Source organism: Spermophilus citellus (assembly GCF_964194105.1).
Source record: "Spermophilus citellus genome assembly, contig: SCAFFOLD_102, whole genome shotgun sequence".
In the NCBI taxonomy this organism is placed as follows: domain Eukaryota; kingdom Metazoa; phylum Chordata; class Mammalia; order Rodentia; family Sciuridae; genus Spermophilus; species Spermophilus citellus.
In genome coordinates this window covers 1,596,446-1,608,478 of record NW_027672732.1, presented here as the reverse complement: position 1 = coordinate 1,608,478, position 12,033 = coordinate 1,596,446, and the positions used below count along the sequence as shown (strand labels likewise).

Below are 12,033 nucleotides of genomic sequence, written 5' to 3'. Positions count from 1 at the left end.
CTAATTCTATGTGATCAATATAAACCAATGGCTCTGGTGCAAAAGGCAAAGCCTACATAATGAAATCAAATGCTAAACTAATATATGGCAAGCATTTAGGATTTGCAGAAAATGATCAATTTTAAAACTTCAGTATTTCTCACTTCTGCCCTAAAACTCTAGGAGAAAAGATTCTTCCAAGTTACTTCAAACACTCAATCGTTGACACAACCAAGGACAGAGAATTAGTAAGAGTTCTCTTGTGGCCACATTCCCCATCCCACAAGCCCTGTCCATCAACATGAATACCCCTGTTCTCAGTAATGTTGCAGCTGGTAGCTGATATGCTATTAACTTACATAAAATGATGCATTTTTTTAGAAAAAGACTGTAAAATTGACAAAACCCTATAGGCACATAATTTGTTGTTGTTAGGAAAAAATCAAAGCTAGTCTTTCAGAATGTGAGTGGAATGTGTGGGAGGTATCCCCAGCATGTTCAAGTTTGTCATTTGGCATAACTATTTTTGTCCTATGTAATTAGTCAAATATATAGTCCATGATCCTCAAGAGTTTTTTTTTTTTGAGTGAATATTCAAAGTTCTTTGTCCCATCTATGTAAAATATATATATATATATATATATATATATATATATATATATATATATATATAGTAAAACTCAACGCTTCAGAGACCTTTGTCCTAGTTTGAGTTTCAAGTTGTTCTCGAATAACTAATAAAGGCAAACATGACAGCAGAGGAGGCAGCTGGTCCTCACAGAACCCATTCCCTTTAGGAGACACATGCTGCTCTTCACCGTGTACTCCCCAGTGGGACACTCCATACATGTCTGCAGCATGGTGACCTTCGTCATTGGGGATGAAGATGTGGTGCTGCCCAACTTTGAGCCGGTAAATATCTTAGCAACTGCCTTCTGTGTGTGTTTTATCTTCAAAGATTTTGAAGGAAATTCTATCTCCATTTTTCATTTAATTTTTGCCCTTTTAAACTATTTGGTATATTCTTTATGAAATGCCTAACTGCAATTTGTATAGTGGACAATCTAAATTCTGTAGAGATATAAATAAAATAATTTAATTTTCCTCCAGTGACTGCCCTGACCTCTTCTCTGTTGAGTCCCTTTTCACATCTGTTGACTTCTCAGGGAGGTCTCATAATGTCATTGTTCCTTTTTGGAATAAACAATCAGTACAGTCCTGTTTGATATGGTTTAAATTTTTAAAACTCCTTTCATTCCTTCCTTGGCTTAAGAAATGGGTATGTCCCTGGGATTCAGAAGGCAAAGGGCTCATGGGAGTTTCTGTTGCCACTTTTTCTTGGTCTCTTCTTGATTTCTCTTGCTTCTCTGCTCTGACAGGGCCAGCAGGGCCAGCACCTCTTCTGAAGTCTTCTCTTTGCTGTAGATCTTTTCTCTGCCTATGTGCATTTGGGGGAAGCCTAAAATATGGCCCTCCCCACAGCATAATTCCTGGTACTTTCTCACCTCTAAGAACTCCTACCTAACAGCCAAAACAAAACAAAATAGATCCAACTCCAAGTGAACAACCTTGTACTGATGGGGGGCTCTATGCCAGCCAGCAAGTCTGCTAGCAACAGTGAAGCTCAAGGGCAGCTTTCCTGCCTCACTCACCCTCTCTCCTCTCTCCACTGTGCCATGTCAGGGACACCATGTCTTTTTGAGGTACAGAAGGAACATTAACAAGTCCATCATATATGCATGTGCCCCTTATTTGCTTGACTATATTTATCTGTTTATTTCAAATTCTTATCATTTTAGAATAATTTGGCTTCAGATGATCTGTTTTATCTAGTTTTTCATCTTCCTGCAGGTGATTTAACTCCCTAGGGACTTAATTGTTTTGGTGTGTGAGCTCGTTTCCTTAGAGGTACCATTTCTGTGTCTTGTAAAGATTATTAGGACTCAAGCCAGTACTCATGGCTCTTGATCCTACTGAAGAGACAAAGAAGGACAGACTGACCCCAGGGTAGGGGGACTCATGCTCCTCAGGGTCCTGAGTAGTCATTCTCTCTCTCTCTCTTTTTTTTAAATTTCATAGATTTTACTTTTAAAAAATTGATTTTATTTTTTAAAAACATGACAGTGGAATGCATTACAATTCTTATTACATATATTGAGCACAATTTTTCACATCTCTGTTTGTATATAAAGTTACGTTCACACCAAGTCATGTCTTCATACATGTACTTTGGATAATAATGTCCGTCATTCTCAATGCTGCTACTCACCCAGACATTGTCTTGGCCACAAGTTCCCCTTAAGGGGAATCACTGCTTCCATGAGCCTTTTTAAGACTGGGACTTGGAAGAGGTAATGGGGAGGTATATTCACTAAGATAGCATCAGTGTCTCACCCCAGTGAGGCATCTGTGCCGTCCAGGAACACGTGCTGAGCCATTCCACAGTATTTCTGCAGGCAACCAAGATGCAAATGGTGGCACTGTGATGCACCCTGGGAAGAGGTAAAGCTGACTTCATGGTTCTCCTCTGGCCTTGCTCTGTTCCTGCACCTCCAAGTACCTGCCAGGCAACCACTACTACCCACCACACACCATGCAAGACAGTCTTCCATCACCTCAGGGAGTTCTCAGATTTTTAAAAATATGAATTATTTTCTGAAACCTCTGTCTCCCTCTTGCTCTTCTTGTTTCCTCAGAGTTGATAGCCAACAGCCCGAGCTAGCTCACCCTCTCGGTTTTTTTGTTTGTTTTTATGGTTTTCTCCCAACAATTTTCTGAGCCCCTCACTCCTCAAACCCCACTTGGTTTTTGTCAAACTAATTCCTTGCCATCCTTCTGAACTAAGTCTGGATGTTAATACTGTGTGGAAATCTTCCCTGACCTCCAGTGTCAGCTAGGTATCCCTCCTGTGTATGTACCACTGAGACTACAGCATCTAGTAAAAAGGCTTTGATCAAGTAAGTTCGCCACACATAGCTGCTGGGTCAACCACATAGTTAAAATTTGTTTCCCCCCCAGAAATCAAATTTTTGTAAACTTAATTACACCTCAATAAACTCAAGGTTGGCTACTATATATTCTTCATTTTTATAGGAGAGCTACCGATTCACAGAACAGGCTCTGCTTATTATGAAAGCTGTTGGAAATGTGGTTGCTAATTTCAGAGACAAGGTTAGATTATCTGCAGCTCTGAAGGATCTGCAAGCGGCTCATTACCCTGTGCCTCTCCACGACAAAGAGCTCATGGTCCAGCACTTCAGGGTAAGCTTGTCCCAGATGGAATGTTCCTGAAGAGGGGCTTTCTATTTGAAATGCAATATATTATCTCAGGTGACCTCCAGAATCTGAACCCGAGAAAATATTCTGGATGGAGGTAATTTATTTGGGAAGAGATTTCAGAAAGAAGAAATGAGGGAGTGAAAAGAAGAGAATGAGAAAGAGGAAGAAATTGGTTAAAGAACGTGATTATTGCTGCAATGGACTACTGGGCCTCCATCATCCTTATAAACCATAGGTTGTCTCTCAGAAGGGTGGAGAGATTAAGACCCTTGCCCACCAACTATTTCCCTATTCATACCTGGTTGCCCTTGGGGACTTTAACTTTCTTTCAAGTAGAACCTGTGTCTCTGCCAGGGCTAAGTAGCATTCTGGCTTCACAAACAGCCAGGAGGAGTAAAGCGCAGGGGCTTCCTGGTGGCCTCTTGGCAAGGGAGACTGAGAGCATACTTGAACCTGTACACCCTAGCTGCGCAGCAGTCAAGTGGACATATGTCTGCATTTTTTAACCTTGACATTATTGACTTGTTAGGCTAAGTAATTCTTGTGATGGGGCTGTCTTGTGCACTGAAAGATGTGAAATAGCATCACAAGTATCTACCCTCTAGTCGCCAGTAGCATCCAATTGTGACAACAGAAAATGTCTCCAGACAGAAAATGATCATAAAAATGGGAAGTTATACTCCATGTATGTATGATATGTCAAAATACATTCTATTGTCACATATAACAAAATACAATCTATTGTCATGTAAACAAAAAATAGAGAACATGCAGTTAAATTTGAATGTAATGTAAACAAACAGTATGCACCATATTTAGTACAGGCTTATAACGAAAAATATTTCTAAAAAATATTCATGTTATTTGTTATTCAAATACAAGTAGATATGGGGTATTATTGAAGAAACAATTGAAAACAAAATCTTCTCTCCAACCTAGAAGACCTTTTTACCAAGACAGAAAACACATTTTCTATTGAAGAAAACAGGATATGATAAACATCACAGGCAATCAGCTAAGAGATTGCAAAGACAAAAAAGCTCATCTTTTTCTGTAGTCAAGTAGGTGCAGTCCCCCATACATACTCTAGAGGCAAACAACAGGGAGGTCTCAAGTAAAAAGACCTAATGGCCCCATTTGTCACACATAGTTCATCCTAAATTCCCTAAGCATCAGGGGTGTCCATTTGTGTTAGTTAACTGTCTTTTTGCAAAAGAAAAATGATTGTTCCCCACATTTCGGACAAGGGGCAGTTTTGTAACTTAAGCATAGTACCCACCGAAGTCAGACTCCTACCCTCCCAAAGAAACTGGAAGGTAAGGGTGTTATCTTCCTTGATGACAACATTTCAAAGAGCTGGTTCCCAGGTCCTTAAGAAAGACATTTCTGCAATTCAAAGCTGGAAGAGGCTTATTTACCTTTTAAAAAGAAAGAAAGAGCTTAGAATCATGCTTTCTAAAGTAAATACCCCAAGAAAATGAGTGGGGCCCTTATTTTAAATGTGCATTTGCCTCTACAGTGTAGTATATTTTACCCAGCAACCTTACCTGGGAGCAAGTCACTCCTAGGTGAGAATCATTTACCTAGGGCACAATTACAAGGAATAATTACAAGAAATGCTTGCCAAGATCCCAAAATCACTACATATTGGTCTTAGCTCAATAGATGGACACTCTCATTCCAAGATGATTTCTTACTTAGCCTTTCATGTGCCATTCCAATTACCAGGAATTCAATTCTATCTATAGCAAATTTTAGGACCACTGGGTACAAGACTATTCTCAAAGGTTAAATATCCTCACTGGATAGCCTGTTTGTTGGTCCAAGAGTATGTTAGACTGGATTGCATGTTTATAAATCATATCTTCTACAACTTTCAGGACAGTGATACTTATTCCTATGGTAGCTGTCAATTCTAGGAAAGATGAATCTATGACCACCTTGTTGGAAATACATGGTAACTCACTTGCCACCAAGTGACTGGCTGGACTTCTCAGAGGATGTCACAATATCAAGCACCATGTCAAGGATAGTCAGTTGCTGTTACTGACAGGTTAGATGACCACCTAGAGGAGAGAGAGACTGTGCAGTAGGGCCATGGGTAGTCAGCATCTCTCCTCCCCATGACTTTGTGCCTGGGCCTATCATGGCTAGCCCTGATTTAATATATAAAGGATCCTCATGCATGCATCCCTTACAAAAAGGGGGGTGGTTCTGGTAGCAAAACATCTCTGTTATATATTTTAAAAGTTGTATACCCATGTGACATGCTGAAAAACCTTACTAAATATATCTGCAAGAACTTTTTCAATATAAAATAATACACCTGTATGATAAGAAAGTGATAAAAACTCTAAGCAACATATTTTCTTGTTTTTTACCATATTAAACAATGATGTCTTTCTAGCATCTTTTAACAATGAAATATGGTGTTGAACTTGCTTAAGTACATGGATCATATTTTTATCTTAGTCTATATCTTCTCAACCAGTTTAACACTGTATTGTGATTGGATATTTATCATAAACTTATGGCAGTAATTAAGTTTTATTAAATTAGAACAAAAGAAAATGATAATTTGATCTTTATTAGGTGAGTGAGGCTTGGAAGAGACTTCTGTTACCTGGGTGTGGTAATGCACACCAGCAAGCCCAGTGACTTGGGAAACTGATACAGGAGGATTGTAGGTTCGAGGCCAACCTCAACAACTTAGTGAGACTCTGTCTCAAAATTTAAAAAAAAAAAATCAAAAGGCTAGAGATGTATAGCTCAGAGGTCAGTGATAAAACACCTCAGAGTTCAATCCCAAATACCACCCCCGCCAAAAAAAGAGTCTTCTGTTAGATTGTATATATATTTAAAAAATGTTTTTTACATATCATTAAGATTCTATGGCCAGGTTATGGCATTTTCTTGGTTTCAAAAATGTATTTTATCTTTTTCAGGTTTTTTATATTTCTTTATGGCGTTTAATGAAAAAAGCTCAAATGGCAAAGCCTCTTTCAAACTTTAAATTTGCATTCCGTGCTATGGTCTTGGATGTGGAATTACTTGATTCTTCCTTAGAGGACGTTTCTTTAGGTATTAATTTTAAATACTTGACCAAAGAATCTCTAGCCCTATAGAGATAAGTACTTGGTAAAGAATGCGCTTCAGGTTTTTGTGGTGTAGGTTGAACAGATCTACGTGGATATGGTCACAGAGGTCAAGGAGTTCCTAGGATCTGCTGAGTATCCTTCCTAATCCCTGCCACACCTACTTCCAGAATGTCCCCATTTTATTTTCTCCTAACCTTAAAAAGATATGAAAGCCACTCCTTAGGTGGTATCATGTAAGGAACTCTAGGAAGATCCCCCAAACCAATTGTCTTTACTTCCCCCCTCTTCCCGTATGCAATCTTCATTCCCACCATTTTTATGCTTCCTTTCAGTTCTCAGGAAAACCTCTGGCTCTTTGCACAGAGCAATCTCTAATAGTTCACTGAGGTATCCCTCGTTCACGTGTTTCCCTTCTCAAGAATGTTCCCATTCTGAAACAGACAACAGGCAGCATTCAATATAATGATAAATCCAGCATGGTGGCCTTGGACATGTCAGAGGGTTTAGTAGGCAAAAGCATTGAAATTTGGGGAAGGGATTAAATATGGCTTTTCTGTCCAGAGCTTGTTTTTCTTTTCCAGCAGAATGGATAGATGCTAATTTTTTTTTTGCCATCATCCTCAAATGACAAAGAGTATTCTCCTGAGGAAATGGCAGCGGCAATTAAAATTCAATCCATGTGGAGAGGGACTTACATTAGATTACTTATGAAAGCCAGAACACCAGGTATTTTTTGAACACGTATAAAATGATCAATTTTGTTTTCATATCCATTGCAAATTCTTTCAAAGAAGGAACTAATCTTTCTCTCAATACCTAACCAGTGACTATCATCGAGCTGTATCACTCATCAGTTAGAGATTTCTACATTTCTAGAATGGATTTCAAATGAATGAATGAATGAATGAATGAATGCATGAATGAATAATAAAGAAGCCTCCATATGAGTAACCACTTTGAGAATGTATGAAATGCATTTTAAGTGTATTCTGATATTTATTAAATCAAATATACTTAGTATTTAAATTTTATGTGAAAATGTGTATATTATAGCTTAAGAGAAAAGAGTAGAAATTATACTTAATTATTTTATCATGGTATCTCTGTCAGAATGTTGATAGGAAAATACCTTCAATAAATTTTTTTGGTTATCTTGAAAAATATTTGTTATGTTTGTTATAAAAACATCTCTATTTGAAACATTTAATGCCAATAGTCAAAATAGTCATGTAAGGAGCCAAAACTATACAGAAACACCAAGGGAAAAACGTTCATTGCTTAGTTTTATGACAGAAAATATTACAATTGCCTGATTTTAATTTTTGCTATTAGAAAAATATATGTATTTATCAAACTAAATGTATGATAAAATATACTTTTAGTTGCCCATATATATTCTAAAATTAAATTCATACAATGATTTATTTTCCCTTTAGAAACTGGAAAACTTGAGCCATTTAATAATGTTCTTAGTGGTATTTTCATTTCTTTCACTCACCACATATTTCTTGAGTAAATCTCATGAGTGAAGCACTGTTGTAGATTTTGGCATTATAGAAGTCAGTGAAACAGACAAGATTTCTGCTTAATGAGATTTATGTTCCCATTTGCATTAAGTATATATACAGTAGACAGGTAAATATCTTACAATATCAGTTTTAGATATGTATGGAAAGACTGTGTTTTAGGCAGCTTTTTCTCTGCTGTGACTAAAAGACATAACACAAACAATTTTAGAGGAGAAAACATTTAGCGGGTGGCTCACACTTTCAGAGATCCCAGTCCAGAGATAGCCAGGTCGATCCTTTGGGACTCAAAGTCACACATAACATCATGACTAAAGAGGATGCCAGAGGAACTCAGCTCACATGATCATCAGGATGGGGAGATAGAGACTCCACTCACCAGATACAAAATATATACCAGAAGGGCATGTCTCCAGTGCCCACCTTCTCTAGCCATACACTACCTACCTTTGGTTCCCACTCAGTTAATCCTGTCAGGAGAGAAATTCACTGATTGGGTTAAGGCTCTCATAACCCAAGCATTTCTCCTCTAAACTTTCTTGCATTGTCTCACACATGAGCTTTTGGAGGACACCTCGAATCAAACCATAACTCTACAAAAGAATTGAAGTAGGATAATTAGAAAAAGAATGTTGGTTTGTGACAAGTTAGCTGTAGGGTGCTGATTATGGGTTGCATCTTTCCTACAAGATCACCTACTTTTAAGCCATTTGTGGATAAATGCAGTAGATTAAGCATTAGTAGAATCCTATTAGCTCTTGTTCTTTAGAAAAAATGGATTGAATTGCTTTTTCCGGGATGAAGATTTTCCATAAGAAATGTCTGGTGTGACAGAATCTCTCCTTACATAACCCTTTTGATGAGTATCTTCCACTACATCAAAAAACAGTTTATGATCTTCAAACTAAAGATGAAGGGAAAATAGCATAACATGGTGAGCAGAGATCTTACCTAAAAGTTTATAGTTCTATACTTTACACATGATCTTTTTGGTTAATAAGCTTGTGAGTTTGGAGCTGTCTTGTGAATTTCAAAGTCTTCATCTGTGCAATGAAGACTGCGAACAAGATGATCTTTCAGGCATCTCACAGATTTAATATTGTTATTTTATATTATTTTTAGAGACAAAGGAAAATGCTAGTGTTGCAGATACACTTCAAAAAGTTTGGGCTATGTTGGAAATGAATTTAGAACAGTATGCAGTTTCACTCTTAAGGTAAGGCACCATAGTGACATTGATGTACTTCAGGGTCCAGTTCAAATGCTACCATACCTGTTGAGTTTTCCCTGAATCATTACAGTTAGAAATACCACTGCTTTTGAACTTCCACTACATTTTATCCAAAATATTTCACTACAGTTTATCTAAAATATTGCTACTTTTTGTTTGTGTCTTAATTGTACATGGCTAAAACTCTAAATAGAAAAGCAGAACAAAGCCTCCTGAAATCTTATTGAACCAAGAAGACAAAAGTTAAGAGTTTAGGATCAGGTAAGGGAGATGTCCCAACAAACAAAGTAATCAGATAAAATCCCTAGAGGACAACAGGGGCAAATTGGAAGCAGATTGAGCCTTAAGAAAAATTTGTTCTAACCTCAAGTCTGTTCCAAGAGATAGGAAAATCTGAATAAAATAAAGAGAAAACTATTCATGTATATGTAATTTTAAGCCTCACCTGATCCAGATATTGGAGGTGGCAGAAAAAAAATCCTATTATAGTTGGCTATGATATGACTATTATGGAAATGCTCAAGAACATAAAGAAGAAATAAAGAAAAACTAGATGTAAAGTTTAGTACTTCTATTAATAAAATATAGTAAAACAGAAAGTGTATACTGGAACATTTTAATATTTGAAAGCAAGAGTGGATATAACAGCAAATTAGGCAGAAGAGAAGAAGAGATCATATGTACTACAAGACAGGTCAATGCAAGGTATCCAACTGAAGCAGGCAGGAATGTAAAAGTAAATAATGAGTCCAAGGGACTTGAGGAACACACTCATAGAGTCTAGAGTATATGTAATTAGTGAATGGAATGCAAGAAAACAATAGCTGAGAACTTCCAAAAGCTGACAAAAGACAACAAGCCATATTTTTAAGAGAATCTGCAGACCCCACGTAAGAAAGACATAAAGATTCATCTCAGTGAATCTATGTGTTCAATATCCAATAAAGGGCTGGGGATGTGGCTCAAGCGGTAGCGCGCTCGCCTGGCATGTGTGCAGCCCGGGTTCGATCCTCACCACCACATACCAACAAAGATGTTGTGTCCGCCGAGAACTAAAAAATAAATAAATATTAAAAATTCTCTCTCTCTCTCTCTCTCTCTCTCTCTCTCTCTCTCTCTCTCTCTCCCCCCTCTCTCTCCCCTCTCTCACTCTCTCTTTAAAAAAAAAATATCCAATAAAAAATTCTAATTTCTCTGTGAAAAAAAAGACATAAAGAAAACTGCACCTAGACTCTGTGTAATCAAACTGCTGAGAACTAGAGATCAAAAGACAAGCCTTAAAAGCAGCCAGAGTAATAAAGCATGCTATCTTCAAAGGACAAGCAAACTGATATCTATATGCAGGAATAAGCTCATGGCAATAGTAATGTAAGAGTCAAGAGTTGGTAAAATCTTTTTAAAAGTTCAGAGGTTCTAGCATTTTTCAGAAACAACAAGAGGAATAATATAGTTGAGACTACAATAGGACAAAGGTGCATGATGTGTTCTTTAGTATGATGCAATTTAGCTTAACTAGTGGATTTAAGTGGAGATGTGTTTTGTTTTTGTGGTGCTAGGGATTGAACTCATGGCTTTGTGCATGTGAGGCAAGCACTCTACCAACTGAGCTGTATCTCCAGCCCATTAAAGGGAAAATAAGGTGAATTTCCAGGAAAGGGAAAAGGAAGGAATATTTCCTAACTCTTAACCACGATCTATAACTCAACAAGGACAGTAAAAAAAAAATGAAATTGCAAACAAATCATCCTCTTGAATACAGATGCAAAAAAGTAATAAAATATTAGCAAATCAATATTGACATTATCTAAAAAGAATACTGTCCCCACATTCCCGAAGACAATAGCAGATTAATGTTAGAAGATTAGCTGTTTTAATTTACTACATTAACAAAATAAAAAAAGAGACAAAATATACAGTCATATGGGTAGGTTCAAAGTCAGCATTTGATACAAATAGAATACATTCAAAATTAAAAATAGCTTTAAGAAACTAGAAATAGAGAAATCCTTTTTAATATTTTAAGGTATCTGGTATTTTTTAAAAGCAAACTCACAAATTTAAATTAAAAAGCCCATTGTCAACATGATTAGCAGTGAAATTTTTGAAAGTTTTCCCTGAGATTGGTAATGAGACAAAGATATTTGTCCGGCCACTTACACTCAAGATAGTTCTGAAATTCCCACAAGGGTGTAACAGCAATAAAGTAAAGCGGAAGTCACTAGGGCTTTAAAGGAAGAAACAAAACTTCCACTATTAACTGGTAATATGATCATGTATGTAGAACACATCAAAAAAATGCATAAAAACTGTTAGAATTAACAAGAGAATTGAAGAAAGTTGGATACAAGGCTAATATAAATTAAAAATTGACTTTATTTGTGGGCAAGAGAGAAACAGAAAATTATATATAAATACATTTTGCAATTTTACAATTTGTTTCTGCAAATTGTACATCTTACATTTTGCTCCTGCATTGTGGGGATCTCCTGGGAAGATTTCTAGAACCCAGGGGTACTTAATCTCTGAGCCACATTCCCAGCCCTTTTTATTTTTTATTTTGAGACAGGGTCTCACTGAGTTGCTTAGGGTGTCACTAAGTTGCTGAGGCTGGCCTTGAACTTGTGATCCTCCTGTCTCACCTCCTAAGCCACTAGGATGACAGGCATGTGCCACTACACCCGCATACACAGGAAGATTTCTATCTAGTCAGATCCTACACCTACTTTTCATGTAAAGGGCATGCTAAGGAACAAGTTTCCCTGTAAAGAAGTGGGGTCAATAAAAATCTGACTAAATTAAGTCTTAATTATAATCAATTATAGATCTTTTACCTCTATTGTGGATGTCTTTATGGGTCATTCACAATATTCCACATGGTACATCAAGATTTGGATGACCTTATATTTATTAGAATTTCTTG

The 12,033-nt window shown here is 37.0% G+C and overlaps 2 protein-coding genes across 2 annotated transcripts in view; both read left to right on the top strand.

Moving 5' to 3' along the window:
* LOC308640687 (ras-related protein Rab-32-like) overlaps positions 1-12,033 on the top strand; it is a gene marked incomplete at its 3' end in the record, with an annotated part of 422,333 nt that overhangs the window by 59,119 nt on the left and 351,181 nt on the right. The window lies entirely within an intron of this gene.
* LOC308640680 (androglobin-like) overlaps positions 1-12,033 on the top strand; it is a gene marked incomplete at both ends in the record, with an annotated part of 138,925 nt that overhangs the window by 58,546 nt on the left and 68,346 nt on the right. Inside the window, 6 exon segments of the mRNA XM_081312475.1 lie at positions 777-891; positions 3,073-3,240; positions 6,204-6,339; positions 6,938-6,957; positions 6,959-7,082; positions 9,005-9,098. Coding sequence (XP_081168601.1) covers positions 777-891; positions 3,073-3,240; positions 6,204-6,339; positions 6,938-6,957; positions 6,959-7,082; positions 9,005-9,098 — 657 coding nt within the window.